Raw genomic sequence first — 23,127 nt, 5'->3', positions numbered from 1 at the left:
AAGCTCCCGCGCCGCCGCCAAGCCCGGCGCGCAACTTCGACGACGCACCGCACCACCGCCTCCGCACCCATTGCGCCACGCTCCGCCGTCCACGCCCCCCGCAACCATGAGGGCCGCTTCCCGCCTGTTCGCCGCCGTCAAGCCCGGCCAGTTCCTCGAGGCCGGCGCCCCGACGGGCCTCACGGGCCTGCTCACCCACCCGTCGCCGCGCTCGGCCCTGCTCTACCACTACAACAGCACCCTCACCAAGCTGAAGCACGCGCCCGAGTCGTCCGTCTACCGCCAGTCCGTCGAGGCCCTGACCCGCCACCGCCTGCGCATCATCGAGGAGTCCAAGCCCAAGGGCTGGGACGCCTGGCAGGACACGATCCGCTCGCAGATCGCCGACGACCCCGACCACTTCCAGACCCTCGAGACCGACGCCGGCATTGCCGTGGTCCTGCCCAAGGTGCAGAACGTCGACTACGGCCAGAACCGCAAGGCCGAGTGGGACGGCGAGATCGCCCCGTCCTTCCCCGAGGGCATCAGGTCCCAGAAGGAGCGCCGCAAGGACGTCAAGGCCCTCAAGGGCGACCCCGCCTACAAGGCCCGCCGCGCCAACTCGCCCACCGTCTTCGCCCCGGAGCCGCAGTACACCATTGAGGCGTAGGTGCTCGCCCGTGTGCCACATGTCCAACTGCTGACCCGCCCAGCATCTCCGACCTGGAGAGCAAGCTCGGCGCCGGCCTGATCGAGGAGGTCATCGCCGTTGCCGAAGCCGAGCACAAGCTCGTCGACACCATGATCAAGAGCAAGGTGTACGTACGCGCCCCTCTCCTCCCTACCGTCGCTAACCTCCGCAGCTGGGAGCCCCTCGAGGAGGCCATTCCCGAGGGCCAGTGGGTGTACGCCGAGCGCAACACCCACACCGGCACCACATAGACCCTGCGAGTACGAGCGGATTGTATATAGTACCCACACTCGACCAATGAAGACTTGATTCCCCACCACAGAAACGACCGCTATTCGACTTGACACACGCACTTCAACCATCGACACTCACACGCTAACCAGACACTGCTGCCATATAACTAGCTTCAGACTCCCTACCCCTCCAACGCCAGAATCTTCGCCAGAACCTCGTCGTCACTTGGCCCATCGCCCTTGACCGCCAGGTACGCCGGTCTCATAATCGCCTTCTCAATCTCGCGGTACTTGCCATGCCCCACAAACACCACGTCCCCGTGCCTCTCCCCGTCCCCGAGCAGATACACCGCCGCGCGCGCCACCGCCTCGGCGCTCTGCGCCTCGTAGTCGACCGCCTTGAGGAGGTTGCCCAGATCGGGGAGCACCTGTGTCACCGTCCAGCTGGGCGCGAGCATATTGAGCCGCACCGGCAACTTGGCTGCTTCGAGGACGACCGCGAGGCCACGGCCAAAACCGAGGACGCCTGACTTGGCCGTCGCTGCAGACGTCAGTTCAGCAATCGAAGACACCAAATCAGTCATCGACCATGGAGAAAAAATGAGACGCACCGTAGTCAATAGCCCGCACCCCGTGCAGGCTCGTACTCGATCCCATCAATACCAGACTCCCTCCGCTCTCCTGCGTCTTCATGTAGTGCACCGCCAAACTCGCCGTCTCCATCACACTCCCCAGATTGACATCCAGCGTCGCGCTCGCCGGCCGCACCAGCTCGCCCTGCGCGTCTGTCTCGAGCGCGACGTAGTTCGCCCGCGGCCCGATGCCCGCGTTCGCGAACACGTAGTCGATGCGGCCATGCTCCGCGACTGCCGACTTGAACAGCGCCGTGAGTGAGCTCCACTGCGTTACGTCGGTGGGCGTGTAGGTGCAGCGCGGCGGGAGCGCTGTGGGCGGGGGGTTGATGTCGGCGGTCACTACGGTTGCGCCCAGGGAGGCCAGGAGCGTGAGGGTGGCGAGGCCGATGCCTGAAGAGCCGCCTTGGGGGATGTTAGATGGTGGTGCGGGGGGGGGGGGGGGGGGGGGGGGGTTTGAAGTTGAAGCACATACCCGTGACGACAGCGACCTTGCCCTCAAACTTGCCCTTCGCCAGGTCGGCGTCTGTGATCTGGAAGTCCGTCATATTGCGTATTCGTGTCCGTGATAGTTCTGTGTAAACAAAACCCAATCGTCGATTCAGAAGCAATTGATTCTCGTGCGAGCTCGAGCGGCCCCCTCTACATACTATACACACACGGCTCGCCCACCGCCCCGCGCCGGAGCTATTCCAGCCTGCGACACGTTACCGACGCGCACCCTTCTTACCACAACGAGATCCTGTCCACGCACGCCGGCCCAGCTGCGGCGCTCACCCATGCCGTGTACGGCACCCTCGCACGTCCAACTAGCCACTTAGCAGCACGTAGCGCCAGGCACGAAGGACGGGTAGTTAGTCTCATCAGTCTTCCTATTGGACTGCCTACGCTTTCAACCAAGTCATGCAGTGTTTCTGGCTGGTTGGCTCCAAGCAATGGTCCACTACACAGTACAAGTGACGGGTCGGGTCCTTCAAAAGCGCCGAGAGGCTGTCCAGACGTGCCCCATGCTCCTCGTGCGATCGGCCAGCGTGAGCGTTGAGGAAAGGAAGGCCCACGCGCGTGCGAAACGGCCTGCCGTGCGGCGTCGCCCGTGTCCGGCTAGGTGGGAGAAAAGATCTACACACCACGCCAGGGTTGCATGGGTCCGCGCACGCAGCTCGGAGGTCAGAACCGCATCGCGTGTGGCGTCTGCAGACTCCAGCTCGAGCTGAGAACCCGCACGCCCGTCCAACCCATATACATCCGAAGCTGTCGCTGCAGTGCGATGAGAGCTGAACGCCGTTGAGCGGACGGGTCGCGCCGCAGTATTTTCTCGTAGCGCGGCCCTCTGAATCGCGTCCCGAAACGCCCATAACTTCGCGCTACGGCGAGCTTTCACCGGGCCACTCACAACGTCCCGACTGCGGTGCGCGTACGCACACACATGGCCGTGGATATGCTTACACGCACTACGCGCCTGCTGAACCAGCACAGCGGGTCCAGTCTGCCCTGGAATCATCCTGGAATCATCCCATTCATCCTGCATTCACCCTGGAAGCAGACGAATCCTGGAGCGCTCAAGCAGCCAGGCAGTCAGAGCTGGGAGTAAGACAGCCTGAATAGGATGCCAGAGCACCCGTAAACCTACGCGATCGCTGCCCAGCGCAGCGCAGGTTCCGTGCGAAGAGCAGCGGGCCCGCGTGCAAATTTCCTGGGCGCCGTGTTTGTGCTCGAGCAGCCCACTGCTTGTCTGGATAAGGAAATGATGGCTACTAACGACAGTGCTGCTGCTACAAAATGGCCCGACTGCGTGGGGGCAGGGGGAGCGAAATCGATTGCATAGCACGGCTGCGCAGCACAAGTCGGTATGCAGCGACGCTGCAGCATGCTGGGAGGCTTGCGCGGGCGAGTACGCAGTAGGTATGTGGAAGTGAGCATGCACGTCAGCCTCACGCGACTGACGAGAGAGTGTGGGGACCCGAGACTCCGCGCTGGTAACAAAGGCACCACGGGATAGACATGAGGTAAGGTGAGGTGAGAAGCTGGACTGGGCTGACAGGCGGAGGGGGCAATCGGGCCAGGAGTGTCGATCGCGTTTGGCGTGAGAGGGCTCCTGGTCGCGGTGCGGAGCCTACGGTTGCGAGGGAATGGTTGGAAGGTGCCGGGGCGCATCGTGGGACAGGGAGAGGATTTATCTGTTTCTACCTCTGCCTCTGCCGCGGAGGTGGATGTGCTGAGTGCTTCGTCTTGTTCTTGCGTACGATATCTGCTGTGTGCTTCTGGATTCACAATACTGTTCGCTGCTCATCTCCACTTCAACATCACCTTTGTATATCCAGCTTGAGGCTGAGGTCGACGGCTCGGGTAAGACCTTTTGAACGCCAGCAGGAGGGCAGATTGTGGCAGCATCCTGCTGTGTCTGAGCAATGGCTACGGTTGAGGTAGCCGGCGACGGCGTGGCACTCCTGTACGCCGCCATCGTACTACTCATCATCACTTGGATCACCGTGTTCCTGCGGATTTGCGTCCGAGTAGGGCGGAAGGTGTTCGGCGCAGACGACTATCTGATGGTCGCTGGACAGGTAAGTGACTGATCATACCACGCAGCAGCGAACTGACGACCACAGATCCTGTTCACTGTGACGGCTTGCTTGTGTATCGTATGTTGTTTCTACGGCTCGGGCCAGAAGGCTAAGGACCTGTCCCCCCTATCCATCGCGAGAGGGATAAAGGTATGTAGTTACCCCTTGGCTCACGCACATCTCGAGGCTGATTTGGAGAGATTTTCTACATCGCGGAGTACTTCTACGCGGTCAGTGCGGCGATTATCAAGTGCAGTATCTCTGTCACCATTCTCCGCATTGCCGCTACGCAGCGTCGCTACAACTACACCATATACATGGTCATCGGCCTGACATGGCTCGCGACCATCGTCTTCTGTGCCGGCATCGCTAGTATCTGTAAGCGAGCCTACTTTGACCACAACGCAGCCACTGACGCACAACCAGGCCAGCCCATCGAAACGCTATGGGGCGAGGCCAAGGGTACTTGCAATCTCAAGCTGAACAGCAACGTCTCGTTCTTCTTCTCCGCAATTGAAATCCTGACAGACTGGACCATGGCCATCCTGCCCGCCATCATGCTGTGGAATGTGCAGATGAAGTCCTCCGTCAAGGCGTCTGTAGTCGTCATCCTCGCTCTCGCCTCAGTGTAAGCCCCATTTCTCCACTGTACAAGTCTCGCTAACGGGACCCCCAGAGCAAGCTCCGCCACAATCGTCCGCCTCCGCTACCTTGCGCTGTACAGTGACCCCGGTGAGTTCTTGTACGGCACAGGTAAGATCGGATTGTGGTCGCTTGTGGAAGAAGGCATCGGTATCGTAGCGGGCAGTCTGCCTGCGCTGCGCCCTCTGCTGTCCGTAAGAGTGACGTTCAGCTCCAGCATGCAGACACCCAAGGGGGCGTCGTCCCACCGGTCCGAGCCCTTTGTCAAGTCGCGTGAGCATATGCGGAGGCCTTCAGCCGCGGTTGCACTAGACACGTTCCAGACAGGGGCAGATGGCGACGAGTTCGACGATGCGGATAGCCAGAAGAATATCGTCAAGGAAACGCAGTACACGGTGAGGTCGGACCGAATTGGGGTCAGCGAGCAGGAGAGGACCAGGAGCCAGGCGTTGGAGTGGGAGGGGGCGTTGAAGGTGTGAGACTGAGCATAGCACCTATTCTAGTACTGGATCAGTACATCGCTGATGTGGTTGGACGCGGGCAGTGCAACCTTTATAATATCTCCAGCCCGTATCGCGCTCGAATAGCCCGGCGCCCATGAAGTCGCTCCGCGAGACACCTCAGTACCCAAACTCCCAAATGTCCTTCTGGTATCCCTCCGTCAACACCTTGTCCTCGCCGTACTTCTCCTGCCACTCTGTGAACCCCCCCTTGAGCACGTAGACCCTCTGTCCCCCCTTCTTCCCTTCCCCCTCCTCCGTCACCCCCTCCTTCACCCCCTCTTTCACCTCCTCCTTTGCCTCCTCTTTTGCCTCCACCCTTTCTTTCTCCCTCAAGTACTTCAACGCTGCCCCTGGCCCCCGCTGCTGACTTAACGCGCAATGGAACACCACAACCTCCTTATCGCGCAGTGTGCGCAGCAGCTCCGGCATCTTGTACTCCAGCGTCGAGCTAGGCACCCATGTACTGCCGCGGATGTGGCCGCCAATATGGTCGCTGTCGCGAACGTCGATTATGGCGGTGTCTGGGGGAAGCGAGGCGTTGGTGGAGATGGTGGAGGCGAGGGTGTCGCGGGTTATGTATTGGAGGGTTGCGAGGGTCGGAGAGGCCATCTTTGGGAGCGGTGCGATGGCGAACGGGTGTTGGTTGGTGAAGTGACGTTGGGATGTTGAAAAGGCAGTTGTGGTGAGGAATTGGTGGTGGGGGTTGAGGGGAGGGGTGGTGGGGCACGCGTTTGCTGTCTCGCGGTGGCACGTGGAGTTAGTTGTGACTTCTTTCACAAATCGTTATGATTCTCATTTGCGATTGTGGATTCGACGCTTGGGCGGAGACGCTTATAAAGTGCTAGTAAATTGTATTATTTGGTGATTTCGTTCAATACATATACACGAGCTAACGCCAGCCTAAATAAACAGCGGTCTCTTGACCGCATGACAGTACTATCGTTCATCATCTACAACTTGCTTCCTCCTCCAAGCAGCTCTGCACCCGCGCCAGAGATGGCAAGCTTGCCAGTCTCCTTGACCTTGGTCTGGAATGCAATTGTGTTCCCTGTCTTCCACATCTCCGTGATGAGCGTCTGGCCCGGCAGCACAACACCAGCAAAGCGGACCTTGATGTTCTTGAATGGGCCGAATGTCTGCAGTACGTGCTTACCCGAGATACCGAACGAGCACAGGCCGTGCAAGATGGGTGTGTCGAAGCCACCGACCTTGCTGAACTGCGGGTCGATATGAAGCGGGTTGAGATCGCCAGATAGGCGGTAGATAGCAGCCTGCTCCTCCGTAGTCTTCTCCTCGACGACGGCATCGGGGGCACGCTGCGGCGGCTTGTGCGCCTTTGTCGCCGCGCCACGATCGCCACCCTTCTTTTGGCCACCGAAGTTACCGCTTCCGCGGATGAACACTGTGGACTCATTGTAAAAGATCTCCTCGCCAGTGTTGGCGTCCTTGGTAGTGGAGCCATAGACAACCAGCCCGGCAGCGCCCTTGTCAACGACTTCGACGAGCTTCGGTACTGCGATGAGCTTGGCTTCAGTAGGGATGGGGAACTTGCGGATCTCAAGGAACTGCTCGCCATGCAGAAGCATGCGCGGGTCGAAGTTGGGGACAATCTCGTCAAAGGAGAATGGGGGTTCGGCGTTGAAGGGAGGGACTACACCAAAGGTAGGGATGACTTGGAAGTTCTCGTCACCCTCGTACACGAAGGGAAGGTCAGTGCGCTTGGCGCCGATGCCCAAGTCTGGGATTGTTAGTGGGGTCTAACATGCTGGGTGCGGTGGTAAACTTACTGTACAGGATGACATCCCTCTCGGTGTACTCGAAAGGAGTGCCTTCCGACTTGGCAGCCAACGCCGTCTGCTGAGCTTTGAGGACCTCCTCGTTACTCTTGGATGGCTTCTTGTCCTTCGTGCTCTTCTTGCTAGTGTTCTCCATGTTTGCCATGATCGACTTGAGGCCGCTGGCATTGTCATCTGGGTTGTCGGCACGTCCATCCTCAAAGTTGGTAATGCGCTCCCACTGCTGGAGGACAGCCTCTGGAGTGAGCTTGACATCAATTGGGAAGCCGTGGCCGCCAGTTCGCTGCCACCTAGTAGCGGCGAACCAGCCCGAGCCCATCTCGTAGAGACCGCCAGTCGGCACAGGTGCCTTGTCAGAGACGAGGAGGATGACGAGGGGTGCGTTGTAGTCGGGCTTGAGAGCCTGAACGACTTCTTCGGGCATGATGGAACGAGTCATCTGTGTGCCAGCATTGGGGGCGACAGTGTTCACAAAGATGTTGTTCTTCTTGCCCTCAAGAGCAAGAGACTTGGAGAAACCAAGAATACCGCACTTGGCCGATGCGTAGTTGGCTTGGCCGAAGTTGCCGTAGATACCGCTGGTGGAAGTGGTGTTGAGGATGCGGCCGTACTTCTGCTTCAGCATGTAGGGCCAGGCAGCCTTGGTAACGGAATAGGTACCGAACAAGTGAACCTTGTGGATGATGTCCCACTGGTCGTCGGTCATGTTGGCAAAAGCCTTGTCACGGAGGATGCCAGCGTTGTTGATCACGATATCAACACGGCCCCAGGTATCGATGGCTGTCTTGACAACAGCCTCACCGTTCTGGACGTCGGCCTTGTTGCCAACAGCCTGACCGCCGAGCTTTTGAATCTCCTGAACAACATCATCGGGGTTCACGAGATCGTTGATTACGACCTTGGCGCCACGCTTGGCCAGCTGAAGAGCGTAGATGCGGCCAAGACCAGCTCCACCGCCAGTAACAATGGCAACCTTGCCGGAAAAGTCGAGCTCCTCGCCCTTGGGGTTGGCAGGAAGTTTGCCAGCATCCTCAAGAAGCTCAAGCGCATTGGCAGGGCCTTGTGGGTGGTCAGGCTTCGTAAAGTCGACAACGTCCTTCCACTTTGCAGCAACAGCTCCAGGTGTAAGAGTCTCGTCGGCCTTGAGGTGAACACCGTTGGCTCGTTCCCATCGCAGTTCGGCAATGTGACCTCCGCCAGCCTCGAATATCGCACCAGTCTTGGTGTTGGATTTGTGTGTGAGGACGGCAACGAGAGGGACGATCCACTCAGGCTTCAGCTTCGCGAGGACATCGGGGGGCATGACGGTCTCCGTCATTCGGCTGGCGGCGATTGGGGCAATGACGTTGCAGAGGATGTTGTACTTGAAGCCCTCCTTCGCAAGAGTCTCGGTGAAACCGACGAGAGCAAGCTTAGCAGCTACACTGTGTGTTAGCACATGTTCATGCCTCGTGTGCCCTAAATTAACATACCAGAGTAATTTGTCTGGCCAAAAGACCCGAAGAGACCAGCAGCTGAAGCAGTGCTAATGAGCCTGCCGTACTTCTGTTTCCTGAAGTGCGGCCACGCAGCTCTTGCGCACTTGTATGCTCCGAGAACATGGACCTTGTAAATGAGTTCCCAGTCTGCATCCTTCATGTTCTTGAAGCTGATATCACGCAAGATACCAGCGTTGTTGATGAGAACATCAATACGCCCAAAGGCATCGATCGCAGTCTGCACTATCCTTTCTCCATTCTCGACTGAATCATAGTTGGCAACCGCTTTTCCGCCTGCGGACTTGATCTCCTCAACGACCTTGTCGGCAGCCTGTGGATATAGTTAGCGGTCGCTCGGCAAGACAAGCCCATGACGCATGTGACAACGGAGCAGCGTCGACCTGGCGCAAAGGCCACGGTCAAGATTACCGACCAAAACGTGCAATGCAGGCCTTGATGGCTTTGTTGATGACAGGAGCTGTGAACTTACCGATGAACTGCCTCCCTCGCCTTTGAAGCTACCGCCGAGGTCGTTCACGACGACGTTCGCGCCGCGGCTGGCAAAGAAGATCGCATACTCGCGACCCAGACCACCACCAGCACCGGTGACGACGACAGTCTGCCCGTCGTATCGCAGTTCTTGTGCACCGCTCATGATGTGAGATTTTCGATTGAAAGGAAGTAAGCTCTTCAGAGAGATCTGCTACGATTGCGGAACACTAGCACCGGATTACGTCGGTTGCCAGCAGTGTGACGGATATCAACAAAGATTCCAAGAGCTAAGAAGTGCAAGTATGGGGGAGAGAAGTGATTGTGCGGGGAGAGAGAATTTCACGGATGCGGCAGCTGAAGCCAGAGTCGCGGTTTTGAGCTCGTCTTGCTCACGCGGCCGTCCCGAGGTGCAAGCTGCCTCGGCACTTCGAATCGTGGGGAATCACGTGTCGACTATTGTCTGGGGTTGTAGCCGCAACCCGTTCGCTCCATGCCGTCACTCGCTGCCGACATGTGAAAGTAGCACAGAGTGGCACTGTCATGTGCCGCCAAGGGTCGTCTCATTGACATATGATGGAGAGCCTTCGACACCGGTCGTGCTGTGATGCGTGTGAGCGTTACTTCGCACACGATCCCCTACTCGCTGCCCGGACAGAATGCGCTCCTTGACGCTTATTGGACCAGCTGCTGCTAACACAGTAGCCATTGAATGTCTATAAGCACTCACGTAAGACAGCGAAGGAAGCTGTACAGCTTGCTTCTGAAGCAACGAGCAGCAACTCGTCACGGTCGCGCTATACTCTCCAGCATACAATTCAACTAATGCAGCCAGTTACCTATCGTAGCACGTCGTATGGTCTTTGGAGGCCGTACGATGCAGCAATGGAGGTCTATCTCTAGACGCCCTTCAAGTCACTGTTATAGTGTCCTGAAGGAACGGCTGAATAGGGATCTGGTCCACATCAACCCGGGTCTCTGGTCGCATGCGAGTCGGACCGCTCTGTGGTGTGTGGTGAATGAGGTGATCCACAGAACTTTTCGAGCTGAGCGACTTGTGAACATCACTCGACCTCACATATTCCCGTCCTCCTCGCTCAAATCTCAATACCCGCATCTGAGCCACATGCCAGCGGTGAACATCATTCAGTCGAGGAAAACGCTAAGACGAGCGATGGGTCAAACACCGGGTTGACGCCTCGGCACCTTTCGAAACGATGCCAACCCATGTTTCCACCGGAACTATCCATGGGAGAGCTTTCCGGTCCATTCCGATATTATGAGCGCATCTTTTGTTGTCGAAGTGCAGCAAATCGATCTGTGCATCATTCCAATAGCGGAGCGGATCTTGGCAGCGTCGAAATTACTTATAGTCTCACCCCGAACCCGATATGGTTTAAGGATCCGTTGCATCTCTGCAAGGTTGGGGCAGCCATGAAATTAGGTAATTCTTCGTGAGATTACAAGTCATGCTGCACATCTGCACTGCCCTGGAACATGTTGACATGACAGGACAGACTCGACTCCACCTTGACTCGCACTCAGAGCACACCGAGGCGCGAAAGCGAAGGCAAACGCAGGTTCAAGAACCGAGAAACAACCATGATGCAATCAATCCATCGCTAACCCACAACCAAGCGAGGGTGGATTTTCTGCGAGGACGCCGATAAGACAACGATGAGGCAGGGCAATGACTGTGTGCTCGACAATAATGCCAGCCGCACAATCGCAGGAACATCGTTGTGGGGCAGAGGGAGCTATCTCTAGGTTGTGGGCGTATACTTCGATCGTTGAGGTTGGCGCGATCCTACATGCTCTGAATTAGAACCCAACAAGCAATCGCGATTGGAGCATAGTGCCATTCATGTGCTGACGACCAATGCCAAGAGGTGGTATCAGGTGTCATTGCATGTGGCTTGGGTGGTAGGTATGCTACTTCAAGTGCCTTCGCTCGGACTTGTAAAATGCATACTTCGGTCATGTCATATGACAAATGTGAGCCTTGCAGAGTGCTGTTAATCTGAGAAGGTTTCATAGCCGAATATCCGTCGTGTGCTCTTTGTGTCGCGAACGACGATGATGTGCGACATAGTCAGGTGAAGCGAGTTCGCAAGCGCTACGCGTGGGGTTGATTTTGGTGGCTCTCTCCAGTCATCGGTGCCACACCTGAGGACGTTGTCTGCTAGATCCAGGACCATGCATTCTCTGCACTGTCAAAGTTTCCTGTCGGAGTGGGGCCACAATAGCAGAGAGCTTGTGATCAGATGAATCCGTTCGCAATTTGATTTGGCGTAAACCTCAAGGGCTGACAGTTATCGCTCGAAAACGATTTGTAATTCGGGGGTTGCCCTTTTACATACTTTCGTATTCTTGAGTCCCCTCGGCATCCCCAATCTAGACCGCCGGCCAAATTTGTTACGAGTAACGCTTGTTTCCGTGACACTATGTCACCAGGATGTCGTACATGTAAAATACTCTAGTCTCAGCTCGGACCCGTCTGCTTCACCGCTATGGCGAGACGGAGATCAATCCATGAGGCGCTTGGTGGGCAAAGATGCTCACGGGACCATGCAATGCACGCCACCGCTCGCTCGACTCCCTGCTTTGGTTGACGCCCGGATAGTGCTCTGAGATGCCTTGCAGCGACGTAGTACTCGGAAAAAGCAACCAGAAGAATGTGCGTGTAGAGGATGGGTGGTCTGGAGGTGGCGATGTCAAGCCACTTGAATGTTGTCGCATCCCAGGCCCATGTCAGCGGTATCTTGTCCAGCAAAATCTTGACGGGATCAACCGCTGTAGACCAACGCCGTCGCTACGCTCCCGTTCTTCAAGCCGTTTCTAGACAGCTTCGTATTTGAAATTGCGTGACTTGTTAGGCGTTGATGTGAAGCTGTCGCCCAGTGATGTAGGAAATACACTTCGCCAATCGCAGTAATACTTCCTTTCTGAATTTTCCAGCTTGATTTACCTGTTTAGGGCTCTGAAATATTTGTGTCCCTTGTCTGGCAGTCGCTCCATAGAACGAATCAGATACGCCTACACCGCGTCGCAGATCCCCCTCGTGGATTTGATCGATGAGTCCTCTGAATGAGCCGGAAATGGTTTTCTCAAGACCTGTAATTGGCTAGACGTGAAGGGTCTTACAGGCATAGACCATACATGTCTAGGTACTTTGGTCGATAGTTCTCAAGGTTGGCAGTTGTTTTCACAAGAAGCGGGCTGCTGTCGCGAGACGTGTCGTAGCTACCGATCATTCCGTCATAGCACTGGCTACTAGACGTTTTCGATCCACATTGGCCTTGCAGCGGGCCGCAGCGTGCAATGAGGCCGAATAGCCTGCCGGTTGATTTCGTCCTGACGCAGATTGGGCATCCACCAAGAACTAAGTCGCACAGTCCCGCACTCTGCATCTGGGTTGAGAACCTATTTTTCAGCCTCTCTAGCACGAAAGGTAGAAGGCCTACGCTAAACACCACTTGGGTTCGCGTTGCAGCAAATCTGTCTTCACCAGCAGCGACTGCGACAGCGATAGCGACAACAACTGCAACAGCACCCGGAAGCCGGCCAGCTGTTCCAATCTCCGAATAAAGCAAACAGTCCCTGGAGTCATCCATTGGAGTAGCGACTATTTCACCCGCCATCAGAGTCCTCATCAGCGCTGAGAACCGAGTGATCGGAAGCGACCGGACCTTTCTCCAAGGTAAGATCTACTCCTCGGCCTGGAGAGCACCTGATCGAAGCAGAATGGATGAAGACCTCCAGTGTGTCTCCGTACATGGACGTGTGTTTCAGAAGATCTCCATTGACAATGGCATATACTGTGTCCCAGTAGCCAACGACGAGCTTGAGGAAGACAGATTGACGGCTCAGCATGATGTGCTGTTCAAGCTCTTTGGTAATCACCTCTTTTCTCCTTACATAGGGACACGATATCCCCAGAAGATACTGGAATGTGGGTACGGCGGTGGCGACTGGTCAGTTCAAGTTGCTGAAGAATTCGAGGATTGTGAGGTACGTATACCAAGCATCCTCATCGACCACTGCTGACCTTGTGAGATCACCGCTGTTGACATTTATCCTATGCTCGTTGCGGATCAACCGGAAAACCTTGGCCTCTGCAGCTACAACCTAAACGACCGACTGAACGACCCGGAAGTCTTTCAGGCCCGAGCCTACGATCTGATTCATTCCCGCTGCATTAGCGCAGGGATTAAAAGCAACAGATGGCCATCGTATATTCGAGACATGAAGTTGCTCCTTAGACCAAGCGGGTGGGTTCAAGTTGTCGAGTACTACCTCAACATCCAGTCAAGCAGTGGCAGGCTGACGGATCACTCGGCTGTGAGAAGATGGTGGATGGCATACGCGGAGGCGATGAGCAGAATGAACCGCGACCCTCGGATCGGCACTCGGTTGCAGCATCTTTTCTCGGAAGCCAGGTTTGCAGACGTTCGAGTGGAAACCATGCAGCTGCCGATCGGCGACTGGGAACCAGGTGAATACTTTTCTGTTGTATTATTCACCCACCTTTTCCTTGGCCAATACTGCCAACCTCGAACTTTCGCGTCATCGAATACAACACGGAGGTGTTGACACGCGTGGCAGATCCAGTCAGAGCTAGTATCGGTAAAGATACGGTCGGGATGATGGGCGACCTTCTTGAGTCGCTTGGCCTTTGGCCTTTGACGCGGCATCTCAATTGGACAGCGGCCGAGTTCACTCGGCTGATCAATGAGGTTCGCACCGAGCTGCAGAACAACGAGCTAAAACTATATGTCCCTGTGTAAGTGCGCTCCACCTTCTCAGTCGCTGCCATTTGTAACACCTACATAGATATGTGGCTTGTGGTCGCCGCAGTGGGTGAGGGCCACTCGAGAAACGGTGGTGCTGCGGTGTGCCCATACAGCAGTAGTTGCGCATCTCAGACGAGCGGCAAACCGAGGACCAAGGTTGTACTTCGTACAAGCAGAGTTGATTTTGCAGCTGCCGGACTTCAGCGGGATCCAGATACTAGAGCCTACGCATCAACGATCGTTGCCTTTCAGATGGTGTACGCTCAATTGAATCGGCTCCCTTTTCATGGCCACTCATCAAGTTGGTATCAGAGCTTGTTGCGTGGTATGCTGTTCATGCGGTGGCTTTGCCGAGGTTTGTCTGTGTGTGAAGCACAACAATTGACACCTACCTAGATACACCATAGCTTGAAGGGAAAGCGACAGGCTGAGATTGTTCCCTCAATCAAGTCTCCATAGAGGCTGCGATAACTGCAGGCTGTCGGTGCGAGTCTCCCGAGTGCGTTCTATCGAGGTTCGTGAGGAGCTGACGCTGTGCTGAAAGTACCTAGGACTGGTGGCGAATAGTTGAGTGGCGTTACAGCTGTCCTCAGGCGCAACTCTCTTTCAACCGGCCTTTCGTAACTTCATGACAGACAAGATATACATGCGAGAAGATGGGGTTGGTGGAAAGATTCATGTAGAGGTTGTGTTGAAAAGACACAAGCGCGAAACTGTCAGTACAAGGAAGCAACAGCTCTCACCAGCGTTGCAAAAGAGCTCACCGTTCCCTCCCTTCTCCATTTCGGCACAATTAGGCACAGCCAGCGCTTCGACAAGTCCGTCCGTATCACTGGTCGCTTCTAAGCCCTCGATACCGACAGGCTGGTACCGAATAATCTTCCCTGAGGCATGGGCGCGGTTGACCGCTGACGTTCTCTCGCCTTCACGCAATGCTCAAGCCGTCCTTGAAGTATCCTGATCAATGGCCTCACTAACATGTCTAACATATAGCAGAGCCTCTTCTTCAACATTTCCGAATGTCAGTTGCCACATTGCAGTCGCCAGCATGCATACTGAGTGGCTGCAAATTACCTGAGTCGAACAAAACCTAAAGTACCCACTATTGCAGGATCCGATGGCTGGGAAGCGCGCGTGCATCGGGGGAGCGGCAGACGCAAATGCTAACACTGATATGACGAAAGCCTCGGCGATACCTGATCCTCGTTCGCGCTTGTACCAAATCTTCTATGAAGGATCTTGCGTCTCCGGCCCAGAGACGAAAAGAACGCGGTGGTGTTCCCCGAGCAAGGTTGGCTTGCAGATGCCCGGGAAGTATTCAAATCTCTTAAGATTGGGAATCGCAGCCCAAATGTTGTGCATTGCGAACAGCACTAGGTGTCGTCGCTCAGAAGTGGCCAATGTCCACGCAGCTGACCTCAGGCACCTCAGTATGTACAAGTGTCACAACGGAATTTGCCCTCTCATGAAATGCGCAAACCCGTAGCAACATGACGGACGAGGTTCTCACGTCACGATATATCGTGTTTAGGCTATTCTCTATACGGCAGTAGCTAGGAAGGTACAGCTGCCGCGAACGAATCATTTTCGGCTCCGCGTCGACAACCCCTCAATCATCCCCGCAAGACTTCCTGGTCCGAGCCTCAATTTACCGTAGGCTCCTGCTAGCCATATCTGGGTATGTATCGGCGGGAAGGAAGTCTTCAAGGTCCGTGTCAGACTGGTTGATTGCCGCAAGGCCTGTAGTATAAATATGTCCATGTCTGTTCTTATGGCCAAGAACACAACAGCGCCTCTCCAAATGGTTCTAACAACATTGCTGCACTTGCTCGCTTCCGCTGCGGCATTCGCCCCTGTGCAAGCAGGACAATCGGCTCAATCATGGAGAGAAGGGAAATTTAAAACGTTGGTAACGTTCGGTGACAGCTACACCGATGAGAATCGCCTCGGTTACTTCATTCAAAACAACTTCACAGCACCACCTGTTGGATGGGATCAACCCGTGGTTTGTATCACCTCTCACAGGGCCTTAAAACTTCACTAACGGCTGAAAGGGTCTTGCCACTGCGTCAGGTGGCCTGTCTTGGGCTCGATACGCGAGTATCTATTCTTCAGCAAAATTGTTCAACTACGCTGTCTCGGGCGCTGTATGTTCCAACAACATCACTCCACGCGCGCTTTCTCCTGGTTTTGATTTTCCAGACATCGAAAGTTACGAACTCCCTGCTTTCATCGCAGACTCCAAATACATTCTACCTACCACTGGCAAGCCATTCTTCACCGGGACGCAAGATTCAACAGCGTACGCAATCTGGATTGGAACCAACGACAACGGAAATAATGCCCTGCTTACTAATTCTCAGCTACCTAATAAAACAGTCTCAGACTACATTGACTGCGTATATAACACAGTTGACAGTCTTTACAAGAACGGCGGCCGCTACTTCGTCATCCTAAATTTGGCGCCTCTTGATCTGCTTCCCCAGTACCAGGACCCTTCGCAAGGCGGTCTTAGCGAAACGCAATTTTGGCCTGCGAACGGCCGTAACCAAACTGATGTCCATTACCGTATGGAGAATACCGTCGCAGCGTTGAATGATGTGTACAAGTACCGTACGCCCTTCATCGCCCAGATCTCGAAGCACTACCCGGGCGCCAAATTCGCAAACTACAATGTGAATGGCTTGATGACCGATATCCATTCCAACCCTTCTCAGTATCTGAATGGCACTGCACCACTAAACGTTACGGGGACTTCCAAGACATGTGCGACTGCCAGCGGCCAAAATTGCACGATCAACACTAGTCCCGATAGCTTCATGTGGTTTGATGCGCTGCATCCAGGCGAGCAAACAAGCAGGATTGTTGCAAGGGAATTTGTGAACGTCATTAACGGAAAGGGCAAATGGGCGGAGTACTGGAACTGAGGCGAGCACGCGCGATTTAAATAGGCATCACAGCTTCCTAATTTGATGGCGATTCCTCTCCAATACCGATACCATCTTCAACGGGTATGGCTGCTCTATGTGGTGTTTAGGTCTTGTAATGCATTTAGACCTTCGTTGTGACTCTTACTCGCAAGGCCGATGCACAACACAGTAGGATGCAAACATTGTCATGCCAGATCCACGCCTTGCCGCCAATGATCATGAGTATGACTGAGCCATTGTTGATGCAAGTCAGCAACGTCTCCGAGAAGGGCTTTGATCTATAGATACATGGGGCCAAGGCAAGCTATGTAGCACTAAAATTTACATTGGTCTTAAGGATAGGATGGTAATATTGACGAAGTTATGCCAGATCCTCATGATAGCCAGGCCCAAGTCATGACAACTCTACCCAAGTCGTGATCTGCCATCCTGTCGAACATAGCAGGGCTGACATCGAGGTCGGTAGGCTCGCAGCCAGTGCCTATTCTATATTTAGCGACTGATTCATGCAAATGCGATACCACCACTTACATCTATCTACAACAGTCAAGTCGATGCTGACCTGCTTCCCAGTGCGCTCATCTACCCTAGTTGCCCTGATCTTCTTTCCGCACAGTGGGTTCTGATTTGGGTCACTACCAGTTTGAACAGCATCATATAGGAAGTGCGACACAGAGACGATGGCTTCTTCTTCGGTCGATTCAACGCCGCATGCGCCGAGGCCGGGACCGTAGTAGGTCAATTCACCGGTGAAGTGATCAGCATTACTCGGGAGCGGCAGAAATCGATTTCTGTAGATGTTGTAAGTGCACGAATCTGAGCAGTGGCATGTTGTGGGGCTCACTCTGGCTTCTTTGATAGTCCCACTGCCAGACCAATGATCAGCGCCAGTAGACAAACAAAAGTGACGAGAAGTGCTATCAGGAACGTGCGACGACTGCGACCAAAGTATCGCTTGTGGGGTGGCAGTACGCGATCAAAGCGATCTGTTACTGCCCACCCTGCGCCGGCGCCTAAATGGATGCGCCTTTTCTTGCTCGGCCCTTCCCCAGGTACATTCCAAGTTGCTGAAGTGTCGCTTGCTCCTCTCTCTTTGAAGTGCGCCGGCGCTAGCCCCTCGATTTCTCTGTTGGGCAATTCTTTCCTCGCAATCTCCTTCCTGGGTATCGCTGGTGCGCTCATTGTGCTATGGGCATGTATTAACTATGTCGTGAGTACATGTATGGAATATCGCGAGATCAAAAGACTAAAATGTCATGATATATCAATTGAAAGTAAGGAGTGGACGTCTTCGATATCAGACCTCGACACTGTCGTATCCTCCGTATCGCGAGTCGAGTTGTAAGGTGGAGAAGGAGTGTTGTTGTGGAGAATTAGGGGCCAATGCCCAGCGCTAGTGAGAGTGCCCCCAATACGAAGAAAGTACTGGTGCCGCGGCAGCAGACATGGAGCCTTGCCGCCCTCTGACCTCAGGACCAACTCTTCGTCACCTTGTCTGCGTGTCGCACGTAGCACTGGATCCCTAGGATTTCTCTCCCTTTCAAATATCCCGAGTTCTGGTTCGCGCTCACTGGTAGCGAGGAGCCCACCACCTGTCGGAAGCCGCCGAAGTCGCTGGCGCACACCCTGTCCCCTCACCATGGCCGAACAAAGCATCAACATACCGCAAGTCATCGTGTTTGCCGTCGTCGCCTTCCTGGTGTATCGGTGGTACTCTAGCAAGCCCTCCGGAAATGGCGCACGACCAGCTGCGAACCTCTCTGCGCGGATAAACCCCGCTCAAATCGACACAATAGCGCAGATGTTCCCACAATTACAAAGGAGAGATATTGCATGGGACCTACAAAGGAACGGAGGAAACGCCGCTGCCACAACAGAGAGAGTGCTGAGCGGGAGATCTCTGGACAGCGTAAGTCTTGTTGCGTCTAGACACGGCTACCATTGACAAGTTGAAGGCACCAGCGTCGTTCCAGCTGCCTGCGGGCCCTGTCGCAGCTGCACCTTTACGACCAGTTGCAGCCGCCGTAAAGCCTTCGCATCCCGACTTGATCACACGGTATAATCTCTCGTCGAAGTTGGGCCAGCCAGCCGAGTCAGTGGACGAGAGACCCAAGGCGAAAGCTTGGAGTGCAGATCGGGGCGAACGTCAGTCGAATTTGCAAAGGAAGAGAGAAGAAATGATCTTGGCTGCAAGGAAGAAGCTGGAAGAGAAGGAGCGGGCAAATGCCACGGGTGCCGCAGCCTAGGAGGCACGCGCAACGCTGATGGACAAGCTATTCCACCTTGGCAGCGATATACCCTAGCAGAAATAGATCCATCGCCTTCAATATACAGGGATCAACATTCGTGTCATACACAGCACCCGACCTCAAAGCTCCTTCTTTGTAACAGGTGTCAGCCCCTTCTGCCTCGCAATCCACTGGTCCAGCCTCGCATAACAATCCAATGTCATGAAAATGCCCAGCGCCAGATAACCCCCGTACATACCCCCAAGCCCACCTAAACCACTCTGTTCCGGCCTCAATTCCTCCCAGCTCCACATCTCAGCCAGACAAACTAGAGTTGTGATGCTCGTTTCCATGCCGAAAACAAGAAGAGCCAAGGGAATGCGGGGATCGTTGCGCAGAAGTGCGGGTATGGCCCAGAGTGTGAGGGGCAGGTGGTAGACCAGCTCCAGGAAGGTGAGAACGCCAAACCAGGCTGGCGGGTTGTAGAAGAAACGGTCGCCGTACGTGGCGACATACCAGGTGCGAACCTCTCCCATCCAAAGCGGCTTGATGTTGATGGGATAGTAGGCGGTGAGGTCGAATGCTATGTTGAGGTAAGCCATTGAGACGTGAGCAAAAAGCGAACAGTGATCATCGCCGCTCAACGCGTTAGAAGAGTCGAAGGAAACCTCCATAAGGGTGTTGGATTTAGAACTCCTAGACACGAAGATATTGTTTGTGCAAGTGTACGACCCCAAAAACATAGTGGGACAGACATGCAGATATTGCCGGCGCCAATGATGGAATCACGTACCCAGCATCACCGGAAGGTGGGTGATGAAGAAAATCAAGTAGATGAGATCCCTCTTTCTCGTCAGAATCGATTTAGCCATCTTCATGCGTGGTGGTAGCCCCAAAGTCGCTGCGAATGATAGTGTTTGATGGTACTATCGTTCGAAAGGAGAGTGGGCAGGCGCGCTTGCTAGATGCGCAATGGCGCCTTCGCCAATGCGCGTGCGCGTTACTCTCATCCTTCCAAAACATCGTCATCACAGTCATTCGGCCTTAGGGCCTCTGTCAATGTACCAGTGTGATGCAAGCCCGAGCACCATTCTCATTCTGCTTCGAGTCAATACTGCTACAGTTTCCCATGCTACCGGAGACTTGTAGGCGACAAAAGAGACTTGTAGGTCATACCACGCTTACTGCACGAGAAAGATGCTATAACGATTATCTTCGAGATCATCGCACATGTTGTACACAAGTCCATTTCTACTGAACCTGTCTTACATGGTAGCCGGTATGAACCCCCTCAGTAGGAGCTTCATTAGCGGCGAGGATGCGATGTTACATTTACATCCGATCAGCGTTATTTGGCCCAACCCGGACTCTGCGGTGATCGTTGTCGCGTTGCTGCGTGTGAGCGGCATTTTAGCCTGAATGCACCCCGCGACTGAGATCAAGGCAGTGGAAGAGTAACCTCACTGTCAGCACCATGTGACAGCCGAGCCTGAAGTCAGGATCACCTCCAATCAAGGTAATTCATGGCCGCGGGGTGACGTTCTCGAGCTCGTAACAGTGTCCACTGGGCAGCTTCATACCGAGTTCTGTTTGGCCCGAAGTTGCTCAAGCGCTGCATTACCAGCTGTGGCGGCTACTGCTATTAGCAAACTACACGAACTCCAAGACCTGTGAACGATCGGGTAACAGTCATCCGACAGAGCGGCGCTTATGTTTACGCGGCGACGTGGTGACTCTCGTTGCCGGGATGCTGGCTAATATCCTGTAGGGCCGCAGCATCGTAGGAGCGCAGCTTGAACATACAAAGAGCTGGGGTAAGCTCCAAATCTCCGCATGTTTAGAGTACACCACTTGAGTTGGACATATATCATACTTTCATCTACCAACCCTACTCTTTTCCACTTTGCATCATGGGTGGTGGAGGCGCCGCTCCCGGTGGCTTTGATGCTGCGCTCGAGAGACGTCGGGCTCTAATGGGAAAGAGTGGTCCTGGAGCTCTGATCAAAAACTTCAAGGTTTTCCGCATTGCCTTATTCGCTTGCTTAGGAGGAGTCGTATGTTGGCTATATGACATCCGCCGGATGATTGCTTGTTGACACCAACACAGCTCTATGGATACAATCAAGGCATGTTCAGTGGTATTCTGGCTATGCCCTCGTTTGGCAAGCGTAAGAAAATGCTCCCTGTGAGCTGATGCTACCTATGGACTTACAAATGCACTGCAGAAACCGACGGATATACGGATAATCCCACACAGAAGGGCTGGCTCACTGCTATTCTTGAGCTCGGTGCCTGGTTCGGAGCTGTTATGTCTGGGTTCCTTGCTGAGACTCTGTCTCGAAAGTACGGTATCCTGGCCGCTACTGGTATTTTCATCATAGGTGTTGTTGTCCAGGTCACAGCGATCGCTGGTGGACACAACGAGATTCTTGCAGGCCGGTTCATCACGTAAGCCACGACTTTGCAAAATATGGCCAAATCAGTCTGACGAAATATCTGCAGGGGTATTGGTGTTGGTACTTTGTCGTGTATTGTACCCATGTACAATTCCGAGTGTGCTCCTCCGTGAGTGCGACTGGTTCGATCAGATATAATCAGACTCACAAGTTTACAGTGAGATCCGTGGTGCTCTCGTAGCCGGCCAGCAACTCGCTATCACCTTCGGCATCATGGTCTCTTTCTGGATCAATTATGGGACCAACTACATTGGGGGAACCACACTGGAGACCCAATCTAATGCTGCATGGCTTGTTCCCATCTGCATCCAGCTTGTACCTGCTGCAGTACTCTTCTTCGGCATGATATGGATGCCGTTCTCGCCCAGATGGCTTGTTCATCATGGCCGCGAGGGGGAAGCTCGTCGCACGCTCGCAAGCCTTCGTGATCTCCCTGAGGACCACGAGCTGATTGAACTTGAGTTTCTCGAGATCAAGGCTCAGTCCATGTTTGAAAAACGCAGTATCGCTGAAAAGTTTCCCCATCTTTCCAAGTTGACTGCTTGGAATACCTTCAAGCTACAATTCGTAGCCATTGGCGCGCTTTTCAAGACTAAAGCCATGTTCAAGCGCGTTATCGTTGCTACCGTAACAATGTTCTTCCAACAGTGGTCCGGAATCAACGCAGTTCTCTACTACGCTCCAGCCATTTTTGAGCAGCTAGGTCTGACGGGCAATACCACCTCCTTGCTTGCGACTGGTGTTGTCGGAATTGTCATGTTTATCGCTACCAGTAAGTCTGTATGTGCCACCTGCTAGAGGTTGAACTAATCATTCTCAGTCCCCGCTGTGCTATATATCGATCGCGTGGGCCGCAAGCCTGTTCTTGCCATCGGCGCCATTGGCATGGGCGTGTCCCACATAATTATTGCCATTATCCTGGCAAAGAATATCGACAACTTCGAAAACGCCCAGGGTGCTGGCTGGGCTGCCGTCGTTATGGTTTGGCTCTTCGTCGTACATTTCGGCTATTCTTGGGGCCCATGTGCGTGGATTCTCATCGCTGAGATCTGGCCTATCAGCACACGCCCATACGGCACTGCGCTGGGCGGCTCGAGCAACTGGATGAATAATTTCATTATCGGACAAATCACGCCAGATCTTCTAGAACACATCACATACGGGACGTACATTCTCTTTGGTATGCTTACCTTTGTTGGAGCAGCGTTCATCTGGTTTTTCGTGCCAGAAACGAAACGTTTGACACTCGAGGAGATGGACATCATCTTTGGAAGCGAGGGCGCGGCACAAAAAGATCAGGAGAGGATGGCTGAGATTAATCAGGAAATTGGACTTACGAGAATCTTGGGTGGTGGAAGCTCACCGGATCATCATAGGGATGAGATGGTCGTTGGTGACGAGAAGGGTGCGGTTGATGTGTAGGGACCTGAATGCGAGGCATAGGACATGTTGCTGGAGAACGGCATTGACAGCTGCGAAGACGCTAGACTGGTTCAAACTCTTGAATGCGCGATCGCATTGCTCAACAAGAACATTCGGGTTTGTGGGAACTTATCGTGTGGATCACAATTAATCATCTATCTTTAGCGCGCTCCTTCACTAATGACTTACTGCCGCTAAGTGGGGTGTGAGCATTTGTAGTGACGGGCATAGGCAATGCCCCGTTTCATGCTACCTGTTAAGAGTATGACTTTAATATAAACATTGTGATGA

At 54.3% G+C, this 23,127-nt stretch overlaps 11 protein-coding genes across 11 annotated transcripts; 6 read left to right on the top strand and 5 right to left on the bottom strand.

Annotated features, from left to right (window-relative positions):
* The first annotated feature begins 54 nt into the window (after positions 1-54).
* On the top strand, positions 55-987 carry C7974DRAFT_406595 (ETC complex I subunit conserved region-domain-containing protein). The gene is made up of 3 exons (XM_046143154.1): positions 55-645; positions 693-797; positions 843-987. Exons 1-3 carry the CDS (start codon positions 107-109, stop codon positions 919-921), a joined length of 723 nt encoding a protein of 240 aa, XP_045990947.1. The 5' UTR covers positions 55-106; the 3' UTR covers positions 922-987.
* On the bottom strand, positions 988-2,565 carry C7974DRAFT_370108 (uncharacterized protein). The gene is made up of 3 exons (XM_046139960.1): positions 2,011-2,565; positions 1,515-1,940; positions 988-1,444 (listed from the first exon to the last, which is right to left on the bottom strand). Exons 1-3 carry the CDS (start codon positions 2,081-2,083, stop codon positions 1,086-1,088), a joined length of 858 nt encoding a protein of 285 aa, XP_045990946.1. The 5' UTR covers positions 2,084-2,565; the 3' UTR covers positions 988-1,085.
* Positions 2,566-3,741: 1,176 nt separating this feature from the next.
* C7974DRAFT_87346 (uncharacterized protein) lies at positions 3,742-5,257 on the top strand. The gene is made up of 5 exons (XM_046147423.1): positions 3,742-4,099; positions 4,145-4,249; positions 4,300-4,477; positions 4,526-4,727; positions 4,776-5,257. The coding sequence occupies exons 1-5, from the start codon at positions 3,944-3,946 to the stop codon at positions 5,218-5,220; spliced, it is 1,086 nt and encodes a 361-aa protein (XP_045990945.1). The 5' UTR covers positions 3,742-3,943; the 3' UTR covers positions 5,221-5,257.
* A 104-nt stretch (positions 5,258-5,361) lies between these two features.
* Positions 5,362-6,074, bottom strand: C7974DRAFT_429338 (Cdc25 family phosphatase-like protein Ibp1; the record flags this gene model as incomplete). The annotated part of the gene is made up of 1 exon (XM_046144635.1): positions 5,362-6,074. The coding sequence occupies exon 1, from the start codon at positions 5,851-5,853 to the stop codon at positions 5,362-5,364; it is 492 nt and encodes a 163-aa protein (XP_045990944.1). The 5' UTR covers positions 5,854-6,074.
* A 9-nt stretch (positions 6,075-6,083) lies between these two features.
* C7974DRAFT_370099 (uncharacterized protein) lies at positions 6,084-9,440 on the bottom strand. Its single transcript, XM_046139959.1, has 4 exons — positions 9,009-9,440; positions 8,513-8,849; positions 7,032-8,459; positions 6,084-6,982 (listed from the first exon to the last, which is right to left on the bottom strand). Exons 1-4 carry the CDS (start codon positions 9,171-9,173, stop codon positions 6,195-6,197), a joined length of 2,718 nt encoding a protein of 905 aa, XP_045990943.1. The 5' UTR covers positions 9,174-9,440; the 3' UTR covers positions 6,084-6,194.
* A 3,311-nt stretch (positions 9,441-12,751) lies between these two features.
* Positions 12,752-13,794, top strand: C7974DRAFT_324110 (uncharacterized protein; the record flags this gene model as incomplete). The annotated part of the gene is made up of 3 exons (XM_046138941.1): positions 12,752-13,018; positions 13,064-13,516; positions 13,594-13,794. 3 exons carry the CDS (start codon positions 12,752-12,754, stop codon positions 13,792-13,794), a joined length of 921 nt encoding a protein of 306 aa, XP_045990942.1.
* Positions 13,795-15,625: 1,831 nt separating this feature from the next.
* Positions 15,626-17,097, top strand: C7974DRAFT_445809 (uncharacterized protein; the record flags this gene model as incomplete). Its single annotated transcript, XM_046145566.1, has 2 exons — positions 15,626-15,802; positions 15,855-17,097. Coding segments are annotated over 2 exons (1,050 nt in total), but the record flags the coding sequence as incomplete, so codon positions are not given.
* A 7-nt stretch (positions 17,098-17,104) lies between these two features.
* C7974DRAFT_381380 (RlpA-like double-psi beta-barrel-protein domain-containing protein-containing protein) lies at positions 17,105-17,912 on the bottom strand (the record flags this gene model as incomplete). Its single annotated transcript, XM_046140582.1, has 3 exons — positions 17,105-17,211; positions 17,262-17,521; positions 17,575-17,912. The coding sequence occupies 3 exons, from the start codon at positions 17,910-17,912 to the stop codon at positions 17,105-17,107; spliced, it is 705 nt and encodes a 234-aa protein (XP_045990940.1).
* A 257-nt stretch (positions 17,913-18,169) lies between these two features.
* C7974DRAFT_86945 (AMFR protein-like protein) lies at positions 18,170-19,037 on the top strand. Its single transcript, XM_046147419.1, has 2 exons — positions 18,170-18,639; positions 18,686-19,037. The coding sequence occupies exons 1-2, from the start codon at positions 18,370-18,372 to the stop codon at positions 18,974-18,976; spliced, it is 561 nt and encodes a 186-aa protein (XP_045990939.1). The 5' UTR covers positions 18,170-18,369; the 3' UTR covers positions 18,977-19,037.
* C7974DRAFT_87194 (transmembrane protein 6/97) lies at positions 18,683-19,973 on the bottom strand. Its single transcript, XM_046147422.1, has 2 exons — positions 19,752-19,973; positions 18,683-19,541 (listed from the first exon to the last, which is right to left on the bottom strand). The coding sequence occupies exons 1-2, from the start codon at positions 19,834-19,836 to the stop codon at positions 19,099-19,101; spliced, it is 528 nt and encodes a 175-aa protein (XP_045990938.1). The 5' UTR covers positions 19,837-19,973; the 3' UTR covers positions 18,683-19,098.
* A 687-nt stretch (positions 19,974-20,660) lies between these two features.
* On the top strand, positions 20,661-23,127 carry C7974DRAFT_86985 (quinate permease). Its single transcript, XM_046147421.1, has 6 exons — positions 20,661-21,012; positions 21,066-21,126; positions 21,184-21,406; positions 21,461-21,523; positions 21,573-22,186; positions 22,235-23,127. Exons 1-6 carry the CDS (start codon positions 20,869-20,871, stop codon positions 22,834-22,836), a joined length of 1,707 nt encoding a protein of 568 aa, XP_045990937.1. The 5' UTR covers positions 20,661-20,868; the 3' UTR covers positions 22,837-23,127.

The sequence above is a fragment of the Boeremia exigua genome, assembly GCF_020726555.1.
Source record: "Boeremia exigua strain MPI-SDFR-AT-0100 chromosome Unknown C7974scaffold_16, whole genome shotgun sequence".
NCBI lineage: Eukaryota > Fungi > Ascomycota > Dothideomycetes > Pleosporales > Didymellaceae > Boeremia > Boeremia exigua.
Note: the sequence above shows the minus strand (reverse complement) of the source record. Positions and strands in the feature narration are given on the sequence as shown.

Excerpts from the sequence above, each read along its gene's own strand:
- C7974DRAFT_406595 (XM_046143154.1), top strand. The coding sequence starts at position 107 with ATGAGGGCCGCTTCCCGCCTGTTCGCCGCCGTCAAGCCCGGCCAGTTC. Across the intron at positions 646-692 it reads CCGCAGTACACCATTGAGGC|CATCTCCGACCTGGAGAGCA; the intron begins GTAGGTGCTCGC and ends TGACCCGCCCAG. Across the intron at positions 798-842 it reads ACCATGATCAAGAGCAAGGT|CTGGGAGCCCCTCGAGGAGG; the intron begins GTACGTACGCGC and ends TAACCTCCGCAG.
- C7974DRAFT_370099 (XM_046139959.1), bottom strand. The coding sequence starts at position 9,173 with ATGAGCGGTGCACAAGAACTGCGATACGACGGGCAGACTGTCGTCGTC. Across the intron at positions 8,460-8,512 it reads TGGCCAGACAAATTACTCTG|CTGCTAAGCTTGCTCTCGTC; the intron begins GTATGTTAATTT and ends CACACAGTGTAG. Across the intron at positions 6,983-7,031 it reads GAGGGATGTCATCCTGTACA|ACTTGGGCATCGGCGCCAAG; the intron begins GTAAGTTTACCA and ends TAACAATCCCAG.
- C7974DRAFT_370108 (XM_046139960.1), bottom strand. The coding sequence starts at position 2,083 with ATGACGGACTTCCAGATCACAGACGCCGACCTGGCGAAGGGCAAGTTT. Across the intron at positions 1,941-2,010 it reads CAAGGTCGCTGTCGTCACGG|GCGGCTCTTCAGGCATCGGC; the intron begins GTATGTGCTTCA and ends ACATCCCCCAAG. Across the intron at positions 1,445-1,514 it reads GGTGCGGGCTATTGACTACG|CGACGGCCAAGTCAGGCGTC; the intron begins GTGCGTCTCATT and ends TGACGTCTGCAG.
- C7974DRAFT_86945 (XM_046147419.1), top strand. The coding sequence starts at position 18,370 with ATGGCCGAACAAAGCATCAACATACCGCAAGTCATCGTGTTTGCCGTC. Across the intron at positions 18,640-18,685 it reads GCGGGAGATCTCTGGACAGC|GCACCAGCGTCGTTCCAGCT; the intron begins GTAAGTCTTGTT and ends GACAAGTTGAAG.
- C7974DRAFT_87346 (XM_046147423.1), top strand. The coding sequence starts at position 3,944 with ATGGCTACGGTTGAGGTAGCCGGCGACGGCGTGGCACTCCTGTACGCC. Across the intron at positions 4,100-4,144 it reads ATCTGATGGTCGCTGGACAG|ATCCTGTTCACTGTGACGGC; the intron begins GTAAGTGACTGA and ends TGACGACCACAG. Across the intron at positions 4,250-4,299 it reads CCATCGCGAGAGGGATAAAG|ATTTTCTACATCGCGGAGTA; the intron begins GTATGTAGTTAC and ends TGATTTGGAGAG.
- C7974DRAFT_87194 (XM_046147422.1), bottom strand. The coding sequence starts at position 19,836 with ATGAAGATGGCTAAATCGATTCTGACGAGAAAGAGGGATCTCATCTAC. Across the intron at positions 19,542-19,751 it reads CCACCTTCCGGTGATGCTGG|CATTCGACCTCACCGCCTAC; the intron begins GTACGTGATTCC and ends ACCTCAACATAG.
- C7974DRAFT_86985 (XM_046147421.1), top strand. The coding sequence starts at position 20,869 with ATGGGTGGTGGAGGCGCCGCTCCCGGTGGCTTTGATGCTGCGCTCGAG. Across the intron at positions 21,013-21,065 it reads TCGCTTGCTTAGGAGGAGTC|CTCTATGGATACAATCAAGG; the intron begins GTATGTTGGCTA and ends ACACCAACACAG. Across the intron at positions 21,407-21,460 it reads CTTGCAGGCCGGTTCATCAC|GGGTATTGGTGTTGGTACTT; the intron begins GTAAGCCACGAC and ends AAATATCTGCAG.